The following is a 27,845-nucleotide window of genomic DNA, read 5'->3' as shown; positions in this document are numbered from 1 at the left end:
TTCAAAGAATAACAAAAATCATTTCCATTAAATGATACTCCGAAGTAATATAATCTCAGATACCAGAGTTAAAACCACTATTTTACATAGCTTTTGTTGGTCCACCAGACACTGACTGCCGATCAGAAGTCCGATTCTGTTTATCGGGTAAACAGTGACACAAAAATGACTACCTCTTATCATGAGTTCTTGATCCCATTACATTTTTACCAGAGTCAACAGAGCTTTTATTTCTCGCATCCTTGTGCTTCTCCGTTTCTCTATCAGGTGCTGACTTTTGTCTGCGCTGAATATCCTCTACATGTCGCTTCCACAAGGACTCCCTGTCTTTCCTTGGCATCTTTGTATACCGAGCATCAGCTTTTAAAAGATGTTTAGCAGTTGACCACGACGTAAGAACTGTTTTGCCATCTTTTTCTCGAGCTGCAGCTTCTAAAGTTACAACCTCGGCTAATAGAGCTCTGAACTCAGAAACACGCCTCTGTAAACAATGAAAAGGGATTAGCAAGAGCAAGACAATTTATTCACCAGGCATTAGTTACAACTTAATCAGATTTCAACTCTCTCGTAACATCAGTACCCAAAAAAAATAAAAATAACACGCCTCCAAAGTCATTAATTGTCAGCATAATTGCAATTTACTTTTCAAATAGTTTCATCTCAATCTAAGGAATTGAGAAGAAACTTGACAGGGATTTTTGCTTACCACATCAAACACCATAAGGAGCATGAAAAAATCGAACATGTAAAGACTAATCATCAATTTCTTCCATGTCTCAATGGCAACCACAAATTATCTACAGAAACTGTAGGAAATGCATTCCTCGTCAAAATTATCGACGGAATACATCAACCACAAAGGGACAATCACGGAACCTCTTTGACACAATTCAATGGTTCTTGCTTTATCAACAACAGAATCTAGCATACATTAATATAACACAAATTTGTTTATTCCAGGAGGCCATAAACTGAGAAAAATTTCTGACGAAACATATACCCACCAAACCCATATCTAGAATAATTGCCTATTATATAAATTAAAGGGAAAGAAGATTTCCAGATCTACAAGAAGGATTTCCACATCATAGAGAACTTAGTAGGAAAAAGATAAAAGAACCATAAAAAATCACAGCTTGCTCCTCTGAGACATCATTAATATTCTTGTTCATAGTGTAAATTCAACATGACACACAGACCAGCTTCAGAGCAGAACGAAGCTCAAAATGATGTTTGCTAGACAACAATCAGAAAGTTACCTACATCCATCAAGAAAAGAAAATTGAGTAAACTATTAGTCTTCTTGTCCCTCTATGTCAAAAAGCATTTAGAAAAGATTGATACCTCACAAAGACCAGCAAATCCGTTATCACATTCACCCAATCCCAAAGAAGCAACCAATCTCGTCTAGTACGTGATACATATATCTTGACAACTTGAAATATTGTTCAAACCTCTGGGTTCTTTGGGATAATAAAAATCAGTTCCCTCATGATAAAATACCGAAAAGAAACATAGCTATGGAAGAGTTGAAACCCTGTATATCTGCAGTAATGGAAGATATTTAAATTGCTTTTAACTTTTAGATGGCAATAATAACACCATATATACAAATCCAACTTTGGGAATTTTGTTTGCAGTTCCTAAAGTGTTCAAGGGCTGAGGGTAAGGTTATGAATAATTATTATCCATGACTCACAAGCAAATAGCATTAGAAAAAAGTGTTTAGGGCATATAGACTGAGGATAAACAATGCCATAAAAGACCCCTCCATGGTATATTTGATACTCAAATGGAAAAGTTGACAACAAGGAAGATACCAGGGGATATAGTTCTGACAACACTCTTGTGGGAACATTATCCTATAGTTCACCATACAACTTGACTTCAAATTATGATATTACCATGCAAATGTACTGCATTCAATAACTCTCCTGCAGCACACAGATTTCCAAGAAATGGTATTCCAGCTTGGTACTGAAAGCTGTTGATTCAATGTGTTCTAGATCATTATGTTGAATAGAAGGTGAACAAGTCACATCAAGATGGTCATAACCGTATGTAATATTCAGAACGATGCAACTCACATCTATAATGGTGCAAAAGTTTCACAATTGGCGCAGTTCTAATTGACTTGATAGTACTCTAAAATTGCTTGTCCTAATGGTCGTAAAGGCATTCTATTTGTATTAGAATCAACATTAAATTTCTGAATATCTAAACAAATTTTAATATACTAATCCCATGTTTAGACAAGAAATATGGTGCCACCAACTGAAAATTGAACAAGAAAATCAACATTTAAACTAAACATATGGTCCAATAACCGATAACCAAAACTTCATTAAATGCCGAGATAGCCTTTGAAGACAATAGAAGGATCTCTGTTCGCAGCTCAAAGCTGATACCCAAAAAAAATGCAATTTCTATGAAGCACAAACAGAAAGTGACACCTGAACAGCTATAGAGATTTGATCTGAACAGAAAAAAATTGCTATTTGAGGAACTAGCTGCAAAATATTTTGATTAGAAATTTTCAATCATGTAGACCAAATACTTGGATAAAAATAGTGGTGCCACCACCTGGAATTTGACCTAAACAATCCAGTGCTAAACTAACCATATGAGATCCATGACTGATATACAATTCTTTGTCGAATGCTGAGCTAGAGTCTTCAAAGATAATGTAAAGATCTCTGTTTGCAGTTCAATACTAATATAACATTAACTTCACTAGCATTTCCACATCGAAAGCACAGAGAAGAAGCAAAGAAACAGCATATCTGAACAGGTAAAGGAAAAACATGTGGTTTAAACAGAAAAAGTTACTGTTTTACTGTCACCGCAAACAATTCATTGACATAAACTGCAAAAGAAATGTGAGATCAAGTGCTTAGCCTAGATGCATTCCGACCCCAAAACATAGCTCACTTTAAAATATTGTATAAATGATAACTTACATGCCTATTCACCTATCATGCCCCACAAACAACACAGATGGAAACACTTTTTTTTTTCCACGCAAAAGTCAAGGAGATATAACCAAAATTTGATCACATTTCATACAAGTTAGGACAACCTATACATACCCAATCACCAACTCCACCATGCATAACACAGAAAAAACACCATGCACCCTTTTTCACTAAGGTAAAAGACAGAACAAATTTTTGATCACATTCAATACAAATATCTGGCAATGCATGAATGCTCAATTCTTAATTAAGGCTTCTTGGAATGGATTAAGTTCAGGTAACAAAGTCAACAACACATGCAGGCACAGCTTGAAACAGCATTCTCCTAAAAAGAAATAAAAGTAAATAGTTGATTTCCCAGACTCCGGTTCACTTGCACTTTTTAAGATAAGCATCCTGAATAAGAGTAAGAGATCCATTCTACTTCAGGACCTAAGAGAGAACACAGCTTACCTCATGTAAAATCTTCACATGCTCACGGAAAAGCTTTTCCAAGTCAGATTGATCTAGATTAGGATTGGCTGCACGTCCTTGGGGATCCTTGTCCAATTTAGACTTTGAATCTGTCCAACTTGCCTAGATTCACAAAAGGAATGAAAATGTCAAACTTTTATATGCTTATATATGAAGGAATTTTAATGTCATGATAACCTTGTATATTCTACTGCTTCCTGCTAACCATCTCATAGTATACGATGCAAACTCCAAGAGAATGTAATTTGTACAAGGTACTTAAGAATAAAAAATTACAGACATTTCCAAGCGCGCAACAATTTACTTTTCTGTTTAATCACCCGATTGGGTACTCTCTAGGTTAGTAGAGACACTTTAAGTCATCACGAGAAGGCACAAAGCGCTACTACTTTCATTACAACAGCCTCCATTTTGAACTATTTTCTTCAGTTCCCAAATAGGTTTTACCAGTACCACCTACACATTCTATATCTGGTCATTTGATCTTTGACCTTTCTACTGGGTTATATTTCGAGTCTCTACACTACATATCCTCTGAGTTTGTGGTAGACATGAGTTCTCCCATAAAGTACAAGATTGCTACAGGTCTATGCAACTTTTCCAAGGTTCCTATCAGAACCAGAAAATATATCAAAAAAAGTGAGACCCTCTAAAGATTATCCTGGCATTGAGTTTATTGGTTAAGACAAATTATAAACTGTTTTCTGTTCTAATCTTTTCTTAGTCACTCATCTACAATAATAAGTTTAGACCCTATGATTACACTAAAAATTAATCCCCTAAAATCTTGATTCTAGTTTATCCATTTCACATGAATAGGTAAACCTCAGAACACCAAACCAGGAAAACAGCTCAAATTGTTCACCTGTAGTCTCCACGCAACTTTTACCACAGCCAATAAAACAACATTAATAACAAAAGGCTACTCCTCAGGCAGTTTTTGCTTCCAAAGCACCAAGCAGGGAAAATGTAACTCCTTGAATACATCAGTTCGATTTCTCTTTGACAATACAAAGCCTTTCGTCCTTTTATCTTTCTTATCTTAATCTTTCTCCAAGATGCCACTTAACAACCTTCAAGTCAGATACCAAAACAAGGAAATGTTGACCTACAGCTAGAAAAAATTAGCAAAAAGAACCATTTTACCACCCGTTTGGTTCAAATCAGCAATGGCAATGACTATGACCTTCAATGACAATCAGTTTACCAGGGATTCCCTTTAAAAATGTTTGGCAGTGTTTGTATTTGTATAGGAATCAACTTCTATTTTCTTTTCTTATTTCTTTCAACGTCTTCATGCTATAACTGTCAACCAAAACCTTTAATTTCTTACCATTGTCAGCCTTCGCCACCTACGGCGAGTAATCTCAAGAAAGCTCTATTTCTGTACCTCAACAAAATCAACAAAAACCCAAAACCAAAACCAACACCAAGGCATAACCACAATTCTTCCATGCAAATCAAGACCAAGATCCAAAATAATCTTGCTATTATGATGAAAGCCCACAGTCAATCAACATAGAAAGTTCTATGGCTGCATTAAGCTTAGAAATTAGAAATATAACCAAGACCAGTCAGCGTAAGATTATATGGACAAGATTTTTACATAGCAAAACTAGTTCAATGACAATTGTTTTGAATCTGGGAAAATTTTGAGTGCCAATTACAAGAAAAAGAAAAACCAACATACCAGCAGCTCCAATTTCTCCAGTCAGACGTTCTAATCAGGGAAGAAAAAGCAGCCTATGGAGTGGGGGAAGAACAAGAGATATGAGAGGGGATATAATGATGAAGAAGTAGACAGAAGAGAGGTTGGGAGGAAGTAAGATAAGAGGGAACAGCGATGTTCTCATGTTCTGTTGGCTACAGCTTTTCTCCTTATCTGTTTTTTCATGCTTCAAGTTTCCTGCCATAAAATTTTAGAATGGATGAGAAAGTTTCCAATTTGGTCCGGATTGGCTATTGGCCACTTTTTGGTCTTTCATAGTGACTGATTCATACTGACAGTTACCAACTAAACATCATGTAAGAGTTTTGAGATGTTCAGACCCATTATATAGTAGTAATTTCACCATACCGAATGGGTGGTTAGTCTATTGAAAAGGATAAACCTAACAAACTTTTTCTACCCGGGACTTGCCTTGCACCTCTCGCATTCAATAACAGTATCCTCACCAGCACGCAGAATTCACCACTATTTTACTTCCATCCTAGTGAAGGTTACAACTACAATCAGTACCAAGATGGTATTCCAAGCCCCATCTTGTACTTTACTAAAACCGCACAATTAGAATACAATCCCACTTTAGCAAAAGCAGAAATATTACAGAGGCAACCTCACACAATGTCTGGAACATTATGCAATATTGGTTCTGAAAAGCAGAAGGGAGAGGGATACAACCTTTTGCCATTCATCAACAGCAAAAATATTTCAGGCGTACCTAAACAGCATAACAGAAATATAGATGCAACATTAACCATGTAGAAAAAGGGAGAGGGAAAGGGGAAAGCCCGAAAGATTGAGATGAAGCACTGGTCACCGGCAAGTTTTGTTAACAAGCACAAATATCGATTCACCTTAATATTGTGAAATGATTTTCATCATAAATAGATAAATAAATAGCAATGAAGCAAGACTCTTTATTAGTTAGCAAACTTCTACAAACAAATTACAGGAAAATTACAAACAACCCAGTTAGCAAGCATCTCCTTATTTCATGTGAATTGAAAATAAATGAGGCAGGATAATATTCAAACATGCGGGTTCGCTAATTTCTAACTACTCTTGATTCCCAGGAAATACAATATTCCAATAGATGTCAGAAATCAAAAGGCAAAATCACTCTGAAACAAAACATAAAGTGAAACCTGAGGATCTTTAATGCTCTCAACCAAAAGAGCTTGATAAGATTCAACTGCTTCCTTTCTACGTGCTTTCAATCGCACTCTCTCCACTTCTTGTTCTTCTCTTTCTTTCCGTTTGCGCAGTGCTCGTTCTCTTTCTTTTAGTTTATCCTAGGAAACATTGGATGAAAGAACATCCATCTAAGTAGGAGAAAAATAAAGACAATAAACTCAATCTTACTCAACCAACTCTGGCTCTTTCACGAGTTTTAAACATTGAATACTTAAAATTACAAGTGGATGGGAATTCTTTTTTGATAAAGTCGAATTGACAATAAACAAAACAAGCAATGAAAATACACCATATAAGCATTTAACTCAATATTATTACAATTCCAAAATATTGTCAAGGTAAATAGATAACTACTAATTCATCAAAGCGAAATCAGTGGTTAGGAATATACAACATCAACAACTAAAGAGACCATCTTTTTCAGGCACCTTCTTAGAATACCTGCAAAGTTACAAGAATCATCACCACAGTACATGGAACAAGTCCATTCAGGCCCCACATGGAACAATGATTACTACCTGGACCCGATCCATTTGGATTGAAGAGTTTTTTGAAAAACAGTTTTTGTCTTTCAAGTCTACAGTAATAAACTCTAAAAACAACTCAAAAACACAACACATCTTAAATACACAAGAAAAAACCCTCTTTCTTCTTCACCCATCACCTACCACCACCACCACCAACCACCATCACACACCAACACCCGCCGCCACCTCCCCGTCTTCTCTCCTCCCTCCTTCCTCCTCCCTCTTCCCCTCCCCTTTCTCCTCTCTTTCTTCCTCCCACTTCTTCCTCTTCCCTTCCCCACCCCCTCCCCCCCTACCTTCTGGTCGCCATTTCTCTCCTCCCTCCTCCCCCTCCTCCTTCCTCCTCCCTCTTCCTCCCCTCCTCGCTCCTCCCCACCCCTCTCCCCTCCCCCCTCTCTGGTCGGCAGGGGGGAGGGGAGGGGAAGAGAGAGGAGGGGGGAGGAGAGAGGGCAGAAGGGGTGGTGGTTGGTTGTAAGGTTTTATAAAATTTTAAAAATACCCCATTAAAATTTTAAATCTTAAAAATGCCCCAAAATATATTTTCAAAAACACCATTAAAAACATCTACAGTAAAAATATTTCACATACATTGCTACACTAAAATATTTCAAAAACAACCCAAAAGCAGTTAATCCAAGTGGAGCAGCACCAATAAATCTTGTAATTTTTGCCCATTTTCCGTGCTACTTCTTTGCTAAAAAAATATTCAAAACAAAAATAAAAATAATAAAGGCCAGAATTGAATTATCCAATCCAATTTGATTGACCAAAATGTAGCCTAATGTCATTCTTAACATCTAATTTCAGTGGAACTCATTTAGATGGAATGTCCTCTAAGCTCATTCTTTTGCTAATACATTTAAACAACCTCTATGCAAGTCTTATATGGAGCATCAAGTAGCTTCCACATTTCAATGCTCGCTAAGCGGGTCTCTACCCCATCATTATTAGTTCTAGAGTAGCTGCTTTCACAAGTGTTTCAAAGTTTCCACTACAAATTGTAAAAGAAGGGACCAGGAGTTGCAATTAGCAGAATGCTAAATGGCTAAAGCTCACTGAAATGGTTAAAACATTCAATGTTTTCAGTAAAATATGCATCATGATTCCAAAAAAATGAACCTAACTAAGAAGCTCCTGAAAAACTAAAAAAATATATCCATACAAACACAAGGACTGAGGAAAGAAGACAGTGAAACTGACCATTGTTTGAGATTTGATGTTTACATTACGCAAAAAGGCTAAATAAAGCATTAGCATAACTAACAGTGTCATACATCTGAGAAGAAGAAAGTGAATCAAGCACCTGAGGGTGAGTGAAAACCAGTTTCTTACCTCCTCACTATGTTTGTCTTTTGCTATGCGCTCCGTCTCCTCTTCAGCAGCCTTCAATTCAGCGATATATTCATTAAACAAAGCCTCCCTATCCTCATGCTTAACAGACTTGTACCTAGGATCATTCCTCAGACTATCTTTAACCTGCCAGAAGAAAATAATTCGATGTGCTCAAAGAAGCGCAATTTGGCAGAAACCACCAATGCTACATGTGCAAAAAGACACCCAACTAAAGCTTGGTGAGTGAGATGAGACATACACATTTAGAATATCAAAAGAATAAGCTGGTAGATACAAGCTACTAACCAGTATGTAGTAATTGATTTGAACATTAACAATGACAAGTGAAATTCAATGTGTAACAAATTCAAAATACTCTTTAATATCCATTCGCCCACCAGTCATATATAATGATTATCTTAGAGAGAGTTGGATGCGAGGTTGAAAAGAAAAATACAAATCATCTAAGAGAACACTTAACAATGGCCAAGCATTTTCAGCCACAATATGTTATGAATTAGTCATAGCACATACAAGAAAACCACAGGAAAACTGACAACACAGAGGAAACTAGATTTCAAGTTTTTCAAACAACATCCCAAGAGACAAAAGCAGAAACAAGGTTAAGAAAAACAAGTAAATTATGTAAAAACTGTTATAAAACCTTTGACCAGCGAGAATTTGAAGTAATATCTCCTTCCTTGAGCATTGATTTGAAACTAGAAATAGCTGCTGCACGTATAGCTTGAGCCTTCTCTTCAGCAGCTCTCTTCAGAGGAAGGATCCTGCAAGTAGAATAAACTGTGTATCAACAAAACTTTACTATATGCACCACATCGATGACATTTCCAGCAATTATGAAGCTCATGGAAAAAGGAAGACAAGATATGAAGGACATGCTAAATCCCATTTCCAAAAATGCTAGTAAATTATTCTCCTAAAGACAATCTTCAGATCAAGTTCAAATGTTAGATCAAGTTCATTTACATCTCCTGCAAAAAAGTTGAGATCTTCTCTTATAGTAGTTAATGTATATCATGGATTCACAGAGATGATGGAAAAAAACCAATAACATAAGGTCAGAGAACAGTCATGATGCAGCCAGAATGACAAAATGAAAAAGAGCAAAAAAAAAAAGGAGCTTTTTTCAACAGTATACTAAATGTACACTTACCATTCTAATTAAAAGCCAGGATATCATTATCAACAATCTTAAGATACGCAATAATTCATGTTATGGAAAAGGTTGAGCACAAATACCAGAGAGACAAAACTACATCTGATGCAGGTTGTAGTGCGAGGAAAAGGTAAACTACCTTGATTCGTGATCAAAGTCTAAGTTTCTAGGAAAACAAAGAGAAAACCATGACCGGAGGCTAACTTAACAGCAACAGAGTTGTATAACATGAACGTAAAGAAGAGGTAATCTCCTTCGACATCAAAAACACAATGATCACAGTATTAGTCTACATAAATCTAGACTAATTTCAAATCCTTGCCAAGAAATCAGTACACAAGAAAAACCCAAGATCCAAATAACCTAGATAATGTAGATGATCAAAGAAGCCCTATCACACACAAGGAAATACAAGTATTGTCCTAAAATAAATAACCACTGTACTGCTAGAGTAACCAGTGAACTCTTAACTCCGTAAAAGTAACATTCAACCGTAGTACACTGCATTAGAATAATTTGTATCAGGGAAATTTTCAGTCCCCTTCTATCTGTTACTAACTGGGACAAATGATGTTGACAGCAGTGCTCATATCAATCACACTTACAAGCTAATAGAACATCATTAGGCAATTTCAACTCCCCCCCCCCGGGGCACCCCCTGTCCCTCCCTCCCTCCATCTGTAGCTGAAATTTGAAATCCATGCTATTTATCTAGAAACCATTAACATAAAAGTCATGGACTCAGTACACCAATACACTTAATGTATCCATCAAAAAAGGTACAGGGCTCTCTCGGACTAGCTGATGGTAATTAGACACCCTTATGCTTGTGGGTATCATCAGTATTATCAGCCTATTGTGTTACTAATTTAACAGTTCTGGCCAAAGGATTCAAGAAGAACAGATTCCAGCTGTTTCTCAGCAGCAACTAGGAACTAGCTAAATATAATTAAACGACAATTGCCACTAAACAACTGGAATCCCAAGCACGTATTGAACACTTTCCCAAGATCATACCTTTCATTCAACAGAGCCTCTCTTTCTTTTCGCTCCAGGGCCTCAAAGCGCGGATCATGTCCCCACTTCTTCTTGAATGTTTGATAATCAGTCTGATCATCAATATCCTGAATGTAGGGCATGTTTAGAAAGAAATTCTCAAATATCCATTGGAATTTATATCTGGACAAACTAAAGAGATAACCACACACACCTCCTTCGCTTCTTCTAATAATTTCTTGAACCCCTCAACTGCAGCTTTTTGAGCGGCCCTTCTCTCCTTTCGCTGTTCTTCAGCGCGAGTTCTGACATAGTGCTCAAACAAGGCTCTTCGAGCACTATGACTTGGAATTGCCTACAACAAACAATAATGCAGATATGAGCAACAAAAAGACTGTCTACAAGTACGCAAAGATATGCATGAGAAAGACACAGCACCCATCCAGCCAAACATCCTATCCCTAACCCTGGCAGTAGTATAGCACATAAAAGAATCAGCAATAGACAGAGCGAGAGAGTATATAAACAACAAAGAATCCCCAAAAAAAAAATGCAGGTGGGGAGGGGAAGAGAAAGGGGAAAGAAACACTGAACCAAGTGTACCCACAGCAAATAATAAAGGCAAACCGGAGCAAGCAATATTTTACACAAATCTTTAATATCATTACTCCATTATTGTTTTTTGTGTCAAGCCTATAGCAGCTTTTACTGACTCTTTTCCATGAGCACATGGATATGTGAACCTCATATTTATAGGATCTAAGTTGCATCCAAAATCCAAGCCGATATCAAGGTTATGCAGCATGAACATTTGCTACAATGAATTTTGGTTGCTGTATTTTGAAACCTTATGCTTGCTTCGCTGACAAGAAGGGATTTGCAGGAAAAAAGAGACAAATCCATCTTTTAATGTCTACCTACTTATTCAGAATTACTTTTCAGGTTAAGAAAGTTTAGCATCTAAAGAGAAATCCACTACATCTCTCCTGACCTATTCGCCTTGTCAAAACCTATAGGATAAGGTAATAAATGTCATTGTTAGTTTACCTCCTCCTAGGATCTTCTAAGTGACACCAAACTCTGACTGTTGTCTGCAAGTTAAAACTAATCCTGACATGGTATGCAAAACCTTGGATCTACTATTGCACCTTTAGATGACCACTTGAGTACCATATACACCTGAAACAATCTTCTGCAAAACCAGCATACCAAGAAGCACTATATCATTTCTCTGCTTAAATGATCACCCGCATCAATTCTGAAGATGTCTTGACAACTAAGTCAAAAAATTCTATAGCACTGACAGCAGATGACTTGGATGCAAGGAACTTTTAAGGAACCAAGACTGATGTTAACAGCCAATATATTCTCCCTAACCAAAGCTGAAATGTCTATTTCAGGCAAGTATCATCAAAGAATCCTTAAGAAGAAGAAAAATTGATATCTCACTCTGAGTTTCAACCAAATTATGAATTCAATGAAAAACTTAACTCATTAAAGAACTTCATCAGCTAAAGCTAGGGAAAACCAAAAAAAAATGAATAAATAAATAAAACTTCCATTACCAGATCTTTTAAGCTTCTCAAAAAGATAAGAAACTGAATTTTGTGCTTTCATGAAGAATATCTGACAAAGATTATACAACAAATAACACTCTTTTGGCTCTTAAGATGTACAGAATTTTAAAAAAGTGAACTTATCAATGCAAAAATAGCATATCAAATGTTTGAATGGAGCAACCATAAAACTACACTACTTACAGGGAAAAAAGAAAAGAGAAAAGTGCACACAGACAAAACTACAATGTCATTTAAATTTCATAAAGTACAAGGCAACCTACCCTAAGTGGCAGAAAAAAATCTCCGTATATGAGCCCCATCACATATAATCGGATTGAACTCCAGAATAATTGTAAATAGCCTCCGCACAGCGACAATATGCTTGTAGATATTTAGCATTAACAGGACTTGTGTAAAAGAAGAATATGCACTCAGCTTACATCCAGAGAACAGAAAAGTTGAAAATTTAAACTCCAGACATCTCAAAGAATTATGAAGATGGAATCTTTGAACCCAGAAAAAAAAAAAAGGAGTTCTTCCTTTTACTAGAGGAAAGGAACTTACATATGTCCTCTGTGTGTATTGGAGTTGGGTTCCTCATCTCCAAAATTAAGGATACTTTGACATGACTAGAGACTCAGAAACAGGTTTGTGATATGCTAGTCTATAAATTTCTTTTTCTAAAGCCAATATACGCATACATGTATTCTGTACTATTTCTTCCAATTAATATTTACATATACGATGTTACATGTCTAATGATATATTATTGACCAATTAATTAGAGTAAGTATTTAATGTATAGCATTTTAAAGGGAAGTAATGCGGGTGCTCCAAAAATAGATATTGGTACCCCATCTCTCTTATTTCCTGAACAGACAATAATATCCCTGAATAATACTCATCCTGTCTCGCGCTCCAACCCCTTCTGAAATTGTAACACTACCTCCTCAGTACCCCACGCCCAAGAGCAATCATATTTGTAACCCGCAATCTCCAATAATTTCTTATGGTAATCCGCAATCCACAGCAACAGCCAATTTCCTTTGACTAAACCCCCACAGACTTTAAGGGACGGAATTTGTCGAAGGGAAGTTTCTTCCCTCTATTTAGTCACGAGGTTCTGCAGGAAATTGGATGGATATGGATGATTGCATTAGGAACTACCTGAGTAAATTGAGTTATTTTATGCTATGACACTGGAGGTATTAGACTGTCCTATTTGTATTCTCAATTCTTGCGAGCTAAAGGATTTCAAAGATTGATGTATTGCCAATCAGTAGATGATGGTTGACTTGCAAAGGGCTTTCGGCGATGGTGCAGTTGAAGCAGTGCCCTGGCTTAAATTTGCGAAAACATCGATGAGTTTTAAGAGGAGAAGCCACCAACTTTCACAATGATGGAAACAAGGCGGGAAAACAAAGACCAGGGACATTGGTTTATTGAGGAAAATTGGGATCAAGTGAGTTGATAGTGAAAAACTAATTTAAAAAAGAATTTTATATCTTAAGGTATTAGAAGCATAAGTTCACGAAGAGCATCAGGCTTTTCAAATAACTATAAATCAACAGCGTGTGCCGATGTTTGATACAGCTACTATCACTTCTGATGGTTTGACCTGACACCAACACCTTATCTGAGTACGGTTTGACACCATATCTATTTTCATCTATCAGGTGCTTATACTCCATCACTTTCTATCCTAAAATTGTGCAAATTTCACTATGCTCGTCACCACACCACAGGAAATTTCACCTCTTATTATAGTTATAATTCCATCAGAACCACCATTAATGCAGACTGGGGGCCCAATGCAACAAATTCTTCACCAAAGATTGGCAACCCTTCAAAGTTCATCAAGTTCCAAGCAGCCCCAGACTCCCATCCAAGTTTCAGCCAGTCCGATACACAGTCAGCACATGCACCAACATCTTGTGGTGCTGGTACTCCATGGTACAAATGCCGAGACTGTGTAACAAAGTACTTGTCAACATGCATATAAGACACAATAAAGCCAGTTAAAATGAACATCAAGTCCATTAGGATAGTGCATAGTGAGGCAAGTATATTCAAAGGTTCAGTTAAACATAATTGGCCAAAAACTCGGACTGGGTTTTTGTGTATGGCAAAAAGCAAGGGCAAAATCATAGCCCAACGATTCTACCATGTCAACAAGACCAGAAAAAATAACACTCATTATGTAGAGTTCTAAAAATCGGGAAAGGAAACTGTTAAATGACAGTGTATGCAAATAAGCAGAAACAGTTCATGATAGGCACTTACCATACAATAACAAAGAATTGGTTCTAAAGAAAAAAGACAACTCGAGAAACAGATTAGATTCTCACCAGAAACAGAAGGGTCAAAGTAGCTAGCAAGAGGAAGCCTCCCCACGTCTACCTCAGTAGTCAAATGAGTGTTTGAAAATTTCGTCTCGCCAAGCAAGTGTAAAGGATAACAGAAGAAAATCCACCCACGAATGCAATCCTAAACATGTCTTCCATGAAATGATCAGGTCAAAGGGAGTACCTTGAAACTCAAAGTACCAATAGCTATTGAGTTCAAGCAGCACAGTCTGGCCCTTTACAGTAAGGCAAATACTTTTGCATCTTTTACGAGTATGTTGCAAGCTTTCTTGGGAAGATGGATACACGTCTTTTTTTTCCCAATTTCCACAATAACAGGTTCTGTCTGATTTGGTTTATCAACTAACCTAGTCCATCAGCAGGGAGGTTTGCCATTCTAGTCAACTTTGTCATTCCAACATAGCATACACATTTCTACACCACCAGTCAAAAAGAAATTTCTGTTCCAGATTATGCCCTGATCTGACAAAAACCCCCTCAGACTCCCTCCCCCCCCCCCCAAACCCGAACAAAACACAAAAAAGGAGCCACAGCAGCACTCCAAGAATAATTCATATTTCACATAAATTTTTGGACTAGCTGGATGTGCAAAATCATGAGCAAACAAGTACTAAGATGATGATCACTAATTTAAGCATACAATGCAGACCAAATCCATGTGTGAGAGAGAGAGAGAGACCAAAGTGCTATTTTTCAACGTAAGAGGAGTCTAGACAAACCTTAAACCGTGGGTCATAAAATATCTTTGGAAGTTCCTTTTCCCATTTTGAAAATGGTGCTACACCACGTTCCTTGAGCATTTCCTAGCAATTCAACAGACACGTGCAAACACAAAGTGCGTAAAGAGTTTACCGAAAAGAATGAATTTCAGCATAAAATCATCTGAAAGGCTATATAAACAAATACAGGGATTAGAACAAACAAAAACAAATTTGAGAGCAAGGATTTCAGTCTTATCAGATATTTATTGTACAAAGACAAACATGACCATACAAACTCAAGCCACACATATATAATGACGCTTCAAATTTGGAACTTGGACAAAAACAATTAACATTTTTCAACAGTAAAGGCAGAAAGGGGAAGCCGGAAAATTGGCAATGATACCTTAAATTGGATGATACACTCCTCCTTTCTTGGTCCATTATCATCATCCTCAGAATCTGATGAGGTATCAGACAGATTACTTTCTCCATTAGTTTCTTTTACATTTTCTTTGCTATTATCGCTTCGAGAATCCCTAGCCTCGACTGATTTTGAACCGTTTGGATCTGATGAAACTGCTCCAGGCAAACCTGCACCAGGTGAAGTTGCAGGAGGGACACCAGAATCCTGCAACTTCTTTTTTATAAGATCCAATGCCGAAGAGTGTCCTACCACAGTTGATGACCTTAGAACTGTGGCATCACGACCGCCTGTGGTAATAGCAGGGGCACTCAAAGCAATAGGAGTTGATCCTTTTTCAGATAACACATTAGAACTAGACACTGCCATGGATGTCCTTGAGGCATCAGCATCCTGCTTCTTTTTTAACTCAGTCAGTTCACTGGGAATTTGCCAGCTACTCAACTGTTTAAGAAAATAATACAGAAAGTCATGAAATTTACAATAGCGTAACAACTGGGATGAATAGCTAGCATACGCTCCCATAGTCGTATAAAGGACCAGAAATAATAACAAAGATGCATGCAAACTAGAATGAATTCAAGTCTTGATTCAAAACCAAAAGTATGTGTATGTTACAAACGGACTTTCAGGCTAATTACTGCTTCATTAGATACTAGTAATAGGAAACATCAGATAGAACTTCAGATCTATGATCTATAAAGGAACTATTAAAAAAATGTCAAACTAATATTCACAATAATGAATAACAAACTTAGTGACAGTTGACAGTCCTAACACTTTACATGAACCAGGCAAACATGTCAAACCAAAACCAAGTCAAAAGAACAAATAAAGCTGATCACCACCTCAAATATCAATTCCCAAACAAAAGAAACATTCATCTAGAATGATTCAATAATTTAATAGCTGAAATAAAGGAAAGTTTGTGTCGACAGAGACAATCCAAGCAATCATTAAAAGCATAAATTTTTTTTTCTAATTATAAAATTAGCTAAAATTAGCCAAACAATTCTTAAAAAACTGAACATGGATCAACTTTTCAACAAAATGAAATGCTCAACCACACTTAACTTTTCCTAGCAGCATAGGAGTTTCACCAAAAAATGTACAATCACAACATGGCACTTCTGAAGATATGACAATCAACCATTCACAGAAGCAGCAAAGAACGATGTCTAGGTGTATATTGCCATCGACATTATGGAAAACTTCTACTTGTATACGACTTGTCTGTTGAAGAGAAAATAAAGGAAAAGGCTGTCGACAAAAAAAGAAACAAAAAAATAAATCTGTCATCAGCAAGAGGAATTTCCAAATGTTCTTATCACCCTAGGAGATCTTTAACAAACCCAGCAAATAGTAAAATGTAATGAGTTAGCTGCGAAAGGAATGAAAGCTTGGGGTGGCAAGCAAGTTCTCATATAGGCCACAATACCAGGACTTCAGTCCAGTTCCTTATCCTCCGGTTACTTGGAGAAGTCCTACCACATCCTAGCCTTTAGATGAGCCGGACAAATAAATAGCTGTAAGGTTTGTGATATGCCATACATATAAGCCATCAAAATCTTCAACAAATCCAGCCATATGAAAAATGTATTGTCATAGCTGTAAGAGGGATGGAAGCATGGGGTGGCCAAAAAGATCTCATATACGCCATAATACCTAGACTTGGGGATGTTTCCTTAACCTCTGGTTACTAGACAAAGTCCTACCTGCATCTTGCCATTTCAAAACAATTTATAAACAAGTCTGACAGAAAATACAGCTTAACTTTTAAGAATATGATGTACCGGTGGTGGTTCAGTTTTGCTATTAAACCGCCAATATTTTCAATTGAAATTCAAATTCTTCTTCATATTTAATACTATTATCAACTTCCTATATGAATTCCTTCTCACTGTTGGCATTTCTGGGTTTCTACTTCACCCTTCTATTTTCACTGGTGACGAGTGAAAGGAAACTTGGGAGAATTACTCGAAAGAGAGAACAGGAAAACCAGTTCACATAACAAGATGACAAGTTTATCTGGAACTTACTTTACTTGGTGATTAAGTTACAAAGAAAAATATCTACAATTGTAAGAGCTCAATAAATTTATCAAATTGTAGTCACTCATTGATTGCCAGCAGCGTTGGGAATTGATAACTAGATAGTGAAACTAATCTGACATTTAAAAGTACATATTTGAAGATGGATATACAAGCTATGAATCTACAGTAGAACGCTTTACTGATACACAACACCAACCTAGCACGTTTGCAGTACACTTAAAATAGGGGCAAAATTAATAAAAAAATCATGGGAAAAATTCTTCGTTTTTCCCCCTTGCGGGCGCATGCTAAGGCAATATAGGTTTTACAAATAAAGCATTTGGAGAGAGAGAGAGAGAGAGAGAATTCAGACTCAGAGAATAAAACCATAAAAGTAGACTATTAGTAGACGTTCAACTAATATAACTAACCTTGAATACCAAGTAGCATGCACAAACAATAAGACTTGAATGATTAACCATGAACTTTTTTGGTCCAAGCAAAAGAATTCCAACCTTCAGGTGACTACCATGATTTATCCATCATCTTAACTCATGCAACACAGGGAGCAAGAAACTGATTTAAAAAAATTGAAGCAACAGACAGCCTTTCAAGTGTCCATAAAGAAACCTGTGACAAATGTACATCTACATATGCATTCTTATCGCAAGAGAAAAAAATGAACCATTTGTTGACAAAACAATACCTTAGTTTTTGTGTTGTAATAATATTTTTTCCAATCATTAGTGGTCACCAAGGTCCAATCTGTACCAGCCAATTTCTCCCTGAACATTCACAACAAAATAATGCTAATTAGCTCCATCATAAATACTATCATGCTCTACTAGGTATATCAAAAGGCAGAATCAACTGCAAGAATGAAATCTTGAGTGGAAGGAGACAATAATTAGTTCACGAGAAGAGAATATGCCCACAAATAGAAGACAGCCACACAGTAGCCATGTATAATCACTTGCACCAGACCCTTAGGTAAAGTCAAGTTCTGAAATAAACATACTGTTCAATAAAGCCATAAGACTGCAACCAGTTGTCCAACCAATTAACAAGTGACTAAATATCCAAATCTTACTAAAGCATGAGAATTATTTTACACTCTTAATTATGATGCCTGATCAATAACAACATATAAATAACTTGCCCTAGACATCAAACAAATGATAATGATACTCATATAAGAAGTATCAGTGACTCACCACTTGCAGGCTTGTTACTATTGTAAAGGCAAGATCAGTTGCAATTATTAGCTTCAAAATGACATCATGACCACCAAAATTAAGAAAAAGACAACTTTGTACTTCTTAAACTATTTTTCATTTTTCCTTCTTTAGACTACACTAAAGAGACATTGAAGGAAACTCAAACAAGTTAACTCTAATTTTCCATTTGCAAAGTTGGCCATCTGGAACTTGTGATGCAACTTCTTTTTCTCAGTCATGATTGCCTTATTCTGTTTGACAAATAGCATGTTTTCCAGATTAAATGCTTGAAACTTAAGCTCTTCATGTGGCAAACCTAAATAATTGCTTCAAACTTGCAGTCTATCTTCACAAGCTAATCCTTCTCCAGGTATAAGTACCAATTTTGGGTGACACGAGTCTTGAATGCAAAAGTGCAAGGCAAGACTTAAGTATATGTCGCCCAACTTCAGAATATTAGACCTGGTCTCCAGCATTAAGAGGTCTGATTTACTTTAGGAAATTTAAATCTGTTATTAGTAATGTCCTATCAGAATCTAAATAAGCTCGATATTGTACTTCAGCAAATGCAGGAAAAGGTCATAGCAGTAGGAACATTAGATCCAAGTTTAAGTATTTAATTCCAAATTGACTTCTTTTTTCCTTGTACACTATAACTGTAGCTATACAGTCAATTTCAGTTGCGCAAGTCGTATGTTGCCTCTTGCAACAAAGTATCTAAATTATTTAGGTTATATAAGCTTTAGTTCCACAAAATTCTTAGCCTCCATCTTTTCATATACAAATCTGTTGTAAATATAGACATCTTACTACTCAAGCATGATAACTGTTGGGTAAATTACACCATTAATCATGACTTCTCTACTTTAAATAACTTGCCAAAAAAATCAAAGAAATGATTATGCTACAAGTGAAAGTGCTAACAGCTGACTCACCAGTTGCAGGATTGTAATTCTTGAACATGCAACAATCAGCACCAATTACTGACTTCAAAATCGTTATGATCACCACCAAGATTCAGAGACTTTCTAAAGACAACTTTCTATCACTTTTTAATCTATTCATAGCTGTTCCGAAGTGTTTTTACTTGGAGATGGAAAATTCGTCCACCGGGTTTTATCAAAACAAAAAAAGAAAATATCGTGGTTGGGAAGGTTATAGCAGCCAAAGCCATTGGAATTTTTATTTTATACATTGGAAAAATTCATTTTGTTATTAATAGATTAGGAAAGGGCAAAAGAATAACTGAAAGAAAAGAAATCAATTAGTTATTCTTCAAAGTTTCAGCTGTTCAACGACTAGAATTAGTACCCATTTTGGGAATGTCCAGTGCCAAATTCACTGAATGGGTGAGTCGTCAATCCCTGGACCATGTAATGTACTTTATCTGCTGGGTTACGTTACGTGCAGGCATTTTACCAGAGGTTTCGAATCTATGATTTCTGTTTTCCTATTAGACTATGGGACATCAAAGGAAAGCTTGAAGTAAATGAATCCTAACAGAAAGAAAAACTAATTTTCATTTACGTAGGCTTGCTGCCTGGAACTTGTGATGCAACCTTTTTTCTCCATCAAGATTGCCTAATTCAGTCTGACAAGTAGCATGCACTTCTTAAGCTCCTCAGGTGATAGCCCTAATTCAGCTTTTTTGTGAGCCAATTACCTACTCCAGATATAAGTACCAAGTTGAAGTAAAATATTACAAGCTCGATAACTATGCTTATTACATATCATTAGTGAGAAAGTCAGCAGCAACTCTGACACATACTTCCCTTACTCAAGAAAATCAGACCTAGGCTCTAAACATAAGCAGTTTCTAAGTCCTTTAGGTCATTCTGATCTGCTCAATAGTAATTCTGCGTCCTTTTAGAATCTAAATAAATGAAGGGAATCATAGAGCTAATTTCTAATGTATCCAAAAGAAATAACAGAGCTAATTTAGAAAACAATCTGATAATTGGCATGGCCAGCCTTTGTACTTTTGAAACCCGAAGTAGATGAAACAACTCCCCTATCCCTTTCCTTTATGCAAGATGCCCTGAAACTTTCTCAACAAAAGCTTTCATTTGCAAAATCTCCAAGATCCAATTGCTATGACAAACAACAAGCTTAATGCTGTTTTGGAACATAATCCTCAAATCCATTAACATTTTAATGTATGATAGGGGTTTGAAACAAGCTAGAGTTTGTCTCTGAATTTGGCTAGGGAACAGAGTCCCAGAAATAATATGATTTTGACATCAAAAGGCTCAGAGTACAAGTCTTCACCTCAAAAGATAGCTCAGTAGCTTAATAATATACAACCAAGACAGGTTGCTTTTGATAATCAATGTATTCCAACTTTAAACAAGGTAAAAGAACAGTATACAGAAACGAGTTTTAACTTAAAAAAGAAAAAGAGAAAGATTACTTAGTTGTAAGCAACTAAGACAGACCTACTATGAACCAGCACTCAGTTTCATGAAAGCATAGTGGACATCTGTATGCCTACAATATCTTTTATTCATATTTTGTTTACAGGTCCAACTCCAGAATGTTCAAGGATTTTCCACATGATCTGACCCTTGGGTACCTTTTTCTTTGCTGTCATGAAGTAACTTTGTTGGGCAAATTAAACTCACCTCCTCTGTGTTTCCTCATAATTACAGAAACCACCCCTGTTACTAACAATTGCAGATGTCATCCCTCAGGTTTCTATATCATGCCACATAAGCCCACCTAAGTGCTAGTGCAGACAGAATTATAACTGTAATTGGAAAATCACAAATATAAATGCCATAGAAGGAGGACAGCTCAGCAAAGTACAGAACCAAAATTCTAAAGAACATCTTCATCTTATCTAGAACAATTTAATAGGGGATGCTAATGCAATTTTATAACTAAAGGAGCGGTCCGTCTGATTATGACAAAACTTAGGAAGATCAGCATAATTTACCCAGACTTTTCTATATTGTCCCGTGTAGAAATGATCCCAATCCCTACCGTCCCTTTGACAGACAGATATAGATAAAAACAATTTCTTCAGCCATTTAGTTTGTATATGCCCAGAAGGACTAAAAATACACAGTTCATGAGAAGCATTGATTAACATAAATTTACCAAGCATCAACCAAAATTATTAACAGGGGAAAAAAGAACTATTTTATCATCTTCAATGTCTACTTTACCATGATATATGACACCAAAAAAGCATAACAGTTTCAAAGTAGTACATTAAGTTAACATAACAAAACCACAAGTAGAAAAGTCCATCACATAAAATAATAATCCTTCTTCAAGAAAGCTATTTTGCAGGATATTTTCCTAATTAGGTAGAAAAGAACTTACCAAGTAACTGGAGTTGGCTGGGCAGTTACTTTCTCGGGCTGCAGTTTACAAGGAACAACAATTATACTCAAGATATTTATAAGCCAAATAGAAGCTAAGAACCTTAAACGAGAGAGCATACAAGAAATAACCAAAACAGGCGCTTCTTCAGATATTCTTGATCTTTAGTCACCGTTTGGATTGAAGGGAAGGGAAGGGAAGGAAAAGACTCTAGTGGAAAAGAAAGGAAAAGAAAGTAGAGGAAAGCAGATTCCATCGATTTTTCCTGGATTAAATACTGAAGGAAAAGAGAGTAAACACTGAAGATATTGTTTGGATTGGGGAATGAAAATAAATGAAAGGAAAATATCACGTGTTTTGCCCATAATTTAACAAAGTTTAATTTCTAAACTTATTTTAGCGCCTTACCTCGTTTTAGTTTTTATTTTCAATATTCATCCATTTATTCTCATAAAATCTACAAGATAATATTATTTAAAAATGAATCAAATTGTTATTATTGCACTTTTTAAGGGGAAGAAATTACAACCCCAAAATATAAAAGGACAAATTTTAAAATAATAGCAAATATTAACAAGATAAGTAAATATTTTTAAGTTTCAGACATTACTTAAAAATGTAGGGCTTAGGTGATTGGGTGGTCTGGAGATTTTATCAAAGATGGATAATATTAATGATAAACACAGAAAAACATAACGATATTTTGGAAATTTTTAAATTTTCATTAACCTTGGTTTCCTTTCCCTCCATTTCCGCCCACTTTTGGATGGAAAGTATAGACCTAATCCCTCGCTTTCCCTCCCTATCCGTTCCTTTCCCTCCTCAAAAATCAATTCAAATATTAAAAACCTTTTTACTCCATTTCCTTTCCTTGCCTTTCCTTCCTTTTCTCCTACTTCCTCAAAACAAATAGTGAAGAAAAATTAACTTGATTAAACATTTGAATCAGTTCTTTTCTTGTATGCAACTGATTTCAAGCTAAACTCACATAGATGAACAATTAAGTTTTGACCTGGCATGTTGACCTATACATTAAGTAGCACTGCCATGAAATGTTTAAAATGTTGCACTAGAAAACCTAATTAAAGCTTGAAACAATCATGTCTACTGGAATCAAAAAGCAAGATGATCAGGCAAAGAACCATTACCACATCATGGAGCCACCAAAACTTGCTTGCTTTCATGAGAAAAACAAAACTATGTATGCAACTCAAAAATGTCATAAATGCTCACATTCACCTAAGAAATCCCTATAAAATGCTCCCAATTGAAAAGTGACTGCAGAGAAAGTTGAAAATGCATGGGGATAGCACCAACACAGGGTCTTATGTCTTATCAGGATGTAAAAATAAACAAGCATAGCCAAATTTGTGGCATATAGCTCTGTGAACATAAATATCATTCCACAATAAAAATTCATTGTCCTTATATAGGTAGACCCTCAAGGTCCATAACAGTCTATTGAAGTTCACATAGCGCATGGCAGCGAATAAGATAGCTGCAAGTACCTCCCCCACAAAGCCTGAAGGCTTTTCATAAGTAGATTCTCCCGTCACAGCATTATAGTAGTACAGAGCTCCAGTTTCTGTCCTATGTGCTGTCCAGGCTTCCAGATGTTCATTGGCTGGAGATCCATCTTTGATGTCAACTGCATTTGCACTTTTAGCATTATCTGCAGAAGTAAATAACAAAATCAGAAATATGAACAGGAAAAACAAATCGTATGCTGTTAATTTCATCAATTTTGAGCATACCAATCCCAGGAGGAATCTCTGCTTGCAAGACACCAGTTGTTGACTGGCTAACAGAAGCTACAGTATGAATGGGGGTTGCAGAAGGTGCTTCTGCATTGGTTACACCAGGGGGTTGTGTGTCGAGCAATAGAACAGATGGGATAGGTGTATTTCGAGCTGGCAAAGGAAAGGGACCCGTAATAGCTACAGGATATGCTGAAAATGGTGGTCTTATCAGGCCACTAACCTGTGGGGGCTGCAACCATGGTCCCTGTAATGCAGCAGCTGCAGGAGACACAGAAGGATATGGGGCATATCCCTGATGCTGAACAGGAGGATTTGAAAGCACAGGTATACTTTGATTGTTCGGTCTCAGAAATGCAGTAAAAAGATCACTAGATGGAGCGACAGCCACATTGGCGGGTAAAGGTATTGAAGGGGAAATTCCTGGGGGAGGTGTTGCAGGACTATTAGCAAATCCCGGAAGAACCTGATATGATGGTGCAGGAGGCACACCCGAAAAGGAACTTGACAAATTACTTGTTGGAGTGGGCTGTGCAGTAGATACACCTTCCAGTTCTTGTACAACCTCAGCCTTGTTATTCTGTAGTTGGAAACGAAGGCAGAAAAACTCAATATAGCCAATAAGTAACTTTAATGCGATGAAACAAGTTCAAAACTGCACAAGTCTAAAATAAGTTGAAGCAATACTTAGAACAGCATAGCCAAAACAAATCCCAAAGTTCACATACTTCAGTTGCAATGCACAATCACAAATACTGCATTAGGCCATCCTTATAATTAAAACAATGCAGAACCAAAATCCAGAGTTAACACTCAAATGTTCAAAAGCACACTCTTCTGGCAAACCATTTGCAATATATACCTATTTCCAACAAACAAAGAAACAAAAAACCAATTCATTATTCTTTCCCCAGTATGGAATTACAAAAGTTACCATGAATACATTTGGCCTGACAAGCAAAGAGACCTGCAAGAAAACTGCTGGTATACTTCTACTTCAAAAGTCAAGGCAATAGCCTCAAAAGCTCCAGTATTGGAACAAGCCAAAGAAACTATACATAAGAAAAGTTGTATTTCTTTTGCAACATTATTATTATCAGAAATATTTACATATTTCATCAGTAATATCTACTTGCAAGCTCAGAAGCTGGGTGCTCTTTCATATTATGCTAAAGAAATCTTGGCCACCAAAACATCAAATTCCTGCACCTAATCATACTGCGTATATATGCATACAATAAATAAATGCATCTTTAGCTAAAAGAATAATTAAATGATGACTCCTAAACTCACTTCGGCTTTGCTCTCTCTCTTGTTTATGGCATCTAAAGCAATGCACCTCTACAGCATAACCTCTATTAGATAATTCAAAAGAACCATTCTAAAAGAAGAAGTCTCCAAGAAACCATAAGTCACCTTAGCAGACCAGTCAGGTTTCAGCTAACCCCAATAAACATATACGTAGCCTCACAAACATGTCAACACCTTCCCCCACCAACTCTTACATTTAGAAACTAATATTTAACTTCAAAAAAAGGTCATCAAACCACATACAAGCAAAGTAACCAAACCAATAGAAAGTAGGGAAAAGTTTAGATTCCCACTGAAAATGTGGACCCATAAAAACTTCAAGAAAAAGTCATCAAAGGAAGAACAAGTCAGCATTGCAAACCCACCTTTGCATTGCAAACCCACCTTTGCATTGCAAACCTTCAAGTCCATTGTTATTAACTAAAAAGATATTCGGGTGAAGGCTAACATTTTGATTAATGAAGGTCGTCCTACAATACATATGGAAGCACAATTTCTCTATTTGCTAAATAAGACTCCACTACTCAATAACCACATAAACAAAGATAGTTTCCATTTCCACAAGATATTTCAGAAATTTTTGCATCTTTTTGGATAGCACAAAGCTCCAGGAATGAAGCCTGTAGCACCAAAATTGATATTTGAGGCCTTACTTAATCTCTTATTCTCCTCATCAAGATTGCAGGAATTTGAACTTCCGGCTAGCGGCCCCCCACCCCCCAAAAAAAAAGTTTAGTGCAACATATTAACCCCAGATCATCAAACACTATCTTCCATTTGTAGAAAATTAAATAAAACATCTGCATAATGCTAACTCATCGAAGTTCTGCAATAAGCTAAAATCAACTACCATGCAGCCGAAAAAATGTATGACTACCTTCCTCATATCAGACCTTTAACCACAATTTACCTTCTTAAAACATAGAAATCTTAGAAGTGAGCTCAATATGCATGGAAAAATTGAGTGACTGCCGTCAAACTTCAGATTTGTTTGATGCATTCTGGCCATACATCATTTCTTTCTAGTTTTTACCACAGCCCATGAAATGTCCAGGACAGAGGTCTGACCAAATAATTGTCAACCCACATCAATAACCCAAAATGCTTTAGAGCTGTTAGCAGTCCACCAACTTCTTGTGTTAATCGCCCAAATCACGTCTATCCAATGCAGGGATGCAGTCTGTTACGTCTCCACCTTAAGGTCCTTCCTTGTTTGCAAAGTCCAATCCAAAGTTCAGGCTATTTTGGGGTGAAAGATTCCAGAGAGTTCAAACAGGCTATAGAACTGGTCCCACCATTACTTCAGCATAGCACTTAGCCATGCACAACACTTAGTTCCTGCAACCCTCAAGTAATCACGGTCCAACACCATTGGCCCCTCATCCAAATACACAGTTTCAATCTAATACCAGCTATAATATACAGAGCAGAGTGACCCTAGTAACTTTCGAACCTAAACCACTGCTGCAAGCAAAGGGCTGACCTTAGTAACTTTTGAACCTAAACCACTGCTGCAAGCAGAGGGCTGACCCTATTAACTTTTGAACCTAAACCACTGCTGCAAAATGCTGAAACCAAGCTATTAGCTGAATCAATTAAATCAGATTTGGTTCTTAAGTTCCAAAAACTTCCCTTTCAATCCTGCACAAATTTCTCCTAAGTTTCCGAACCCAACAAACCTCCAACATGTACTATCAATCAAGTGCATAGGAGATGCAAGTGGACAACGCAACTAGACCCTATCCAACTATGACGATAAATACTCACTGAACAAGAAGATAAATTTTAACTTAAATAAACTATGCTATGCATGTTGTATGCAAATTATGTTAAATTTGAAGTTACAAATACTTATTAAGCAATGAGCAAAATGAACTCCTAACAAAGGTACGTACGTACAGGTTTCACTGACTGATTAATCTGCCCCAGCTGTGCATTCCCATTAAAAGTGAAGTTTGAAGCATTCATTGGGGCTCCTTGTTGAGGGCCACCAGCAGTTGGAGGCGCTGCACCTGCCATCATCGAAGGCACCCCTACTCCCGGTACACATGTACTCGGATTCTGGGACATACTACTGATACACTACCCAAAAGAAAAAACTGAACAAATGTCAGAAAGGTGAACAGCACAAAAATAAATAAATAAATAAATTGTACATTTCTGTTGCCAAATTAACAAACGGTGCTTAAGTTATTTACAGTAAATTTCATTTCTGCTGATTTCTGCCCGAAATGTACATTGAGCAATTCATTTTATACACAAAACAAATAAAAAAAATCGTAGAAATTTTCAAAAGCTCAAAATTAAGCCATCTTTACTGATTAGGCAACGGACCACTGCCTTTTAACTAATTCTCACATACGAATAATTGTAAAAAAAAAATAACAAAAAAAGTTAGACCTATTATAAAAAAGATAGAAAAGAAAAAACCAAATAATTTCCTGCCGGCTGAACTGTTTCATTGAGCAGGCAACGAACAAAAATCGCAACAAAAAAAACTACAGGCTAAATTGGGAAAATTAGAAAATGAAATCATAAGAATGCATTTGAAGTTGGTGAAGAAACCCTAAGTGACCGTAGAAATTTGTTACGGAAAACCTAAGAGACAAACTTACCGATTTATTGTTCGAAGACGGAAATGCTCGAAAAAGCAATAGTACAGAGTATTACAGTAGGCAGAGAAGGAGAGGCCGGCGCTGCGCGGGGGATTGAATTTTGGGATTTTGGGGGAATTGTTTGTTTAATTATAGGG

General features: G+C 36.6%; 1 protein-coding gene across 2 annotated transcripts; it reads right to left on the bottom strand.

Moving 5' to 3' along the window:
* On the bottom strand, nt 1-27,845 carry LOC113754046 (pre-mRNA-processing protein 40C). Of its 2 annotated transcripts, none has more exons than XM_027298362.1 (15): nt 27,709-27,845; nt 26,993-27,192; nt 23,780-24,362; nt 23,534-23,697; nt 22,026-22,063; nt 18,188-18,266; nt 15,431-15,892; nt 15,043-15,126; nt 10,613-10,753; nt 10,420-10,526; nt 8,890-9,010; nt 8,226-8,369; nt 6,318-6,464; nt 3,429-3,551; nt 1-481 (listed from the first exon to the last, which is right to left on the bottom strand). In XM_027298362.1, exons 2-15 carry the CDS (start codon nt 27,161-27,163, stop codon nt 170-172), a joined length of 2,676 nt encoding a protein of 891 aa, XP_027154163.1. In that variant the 5' UTR covers nt 27,164-27,192; nt 27,709-27,845; the 3' UTR covers nt 1-169. The 2 variants fall into 2 exon arrangements, with proteins under 2 accessions (XP_027154163.1, XP_027154162.1); XM_027298361.1 differs by having other exon boundaries at nt 26,993-27,175.

The sequence above is a fragment of the Coffea eugenioides genome, chromosome 11 (genome assembly GCF_003713205.1).
Source record: "Coffea eugenioides isolate CCC68of chromosome 11, Ceug_1.0, whole genome shotgun sequence".
Classification (NCBI taxonomy): Eukaryota; Viridiplantae; Streptophyta; class Magnoliopsida; order Gentianales; family Rubiaceae; genus Coffea; species Coffea eugenioides.
This window is presented reverse-complemented; position numbering and strand designations above follow the sequence as displayed.

Coding starts and splice junctions, on each gene's coding strand:
- LOC113754046 (XM_027298362.1), bottom strand. CDS start 27,163: ATGTCCCAGAATCCGAGTACATGTGTACCGGGAGTAGGGGTGCCTTCG. Junction 15,127..15,430: donor AGTGTATCATCCAATTTAAG/GTATCATTGCCA, acceptor TTGAATTGCTAG/GAAATGCTCAAGGAACGTGG. Junction 6,465..8,225: donor AAGACAAACATAGTGAGGAG/GTAAGAAACTGG, acceptor AATGTTTCCTAG/GATAAACTAAAAGAAAGAGA.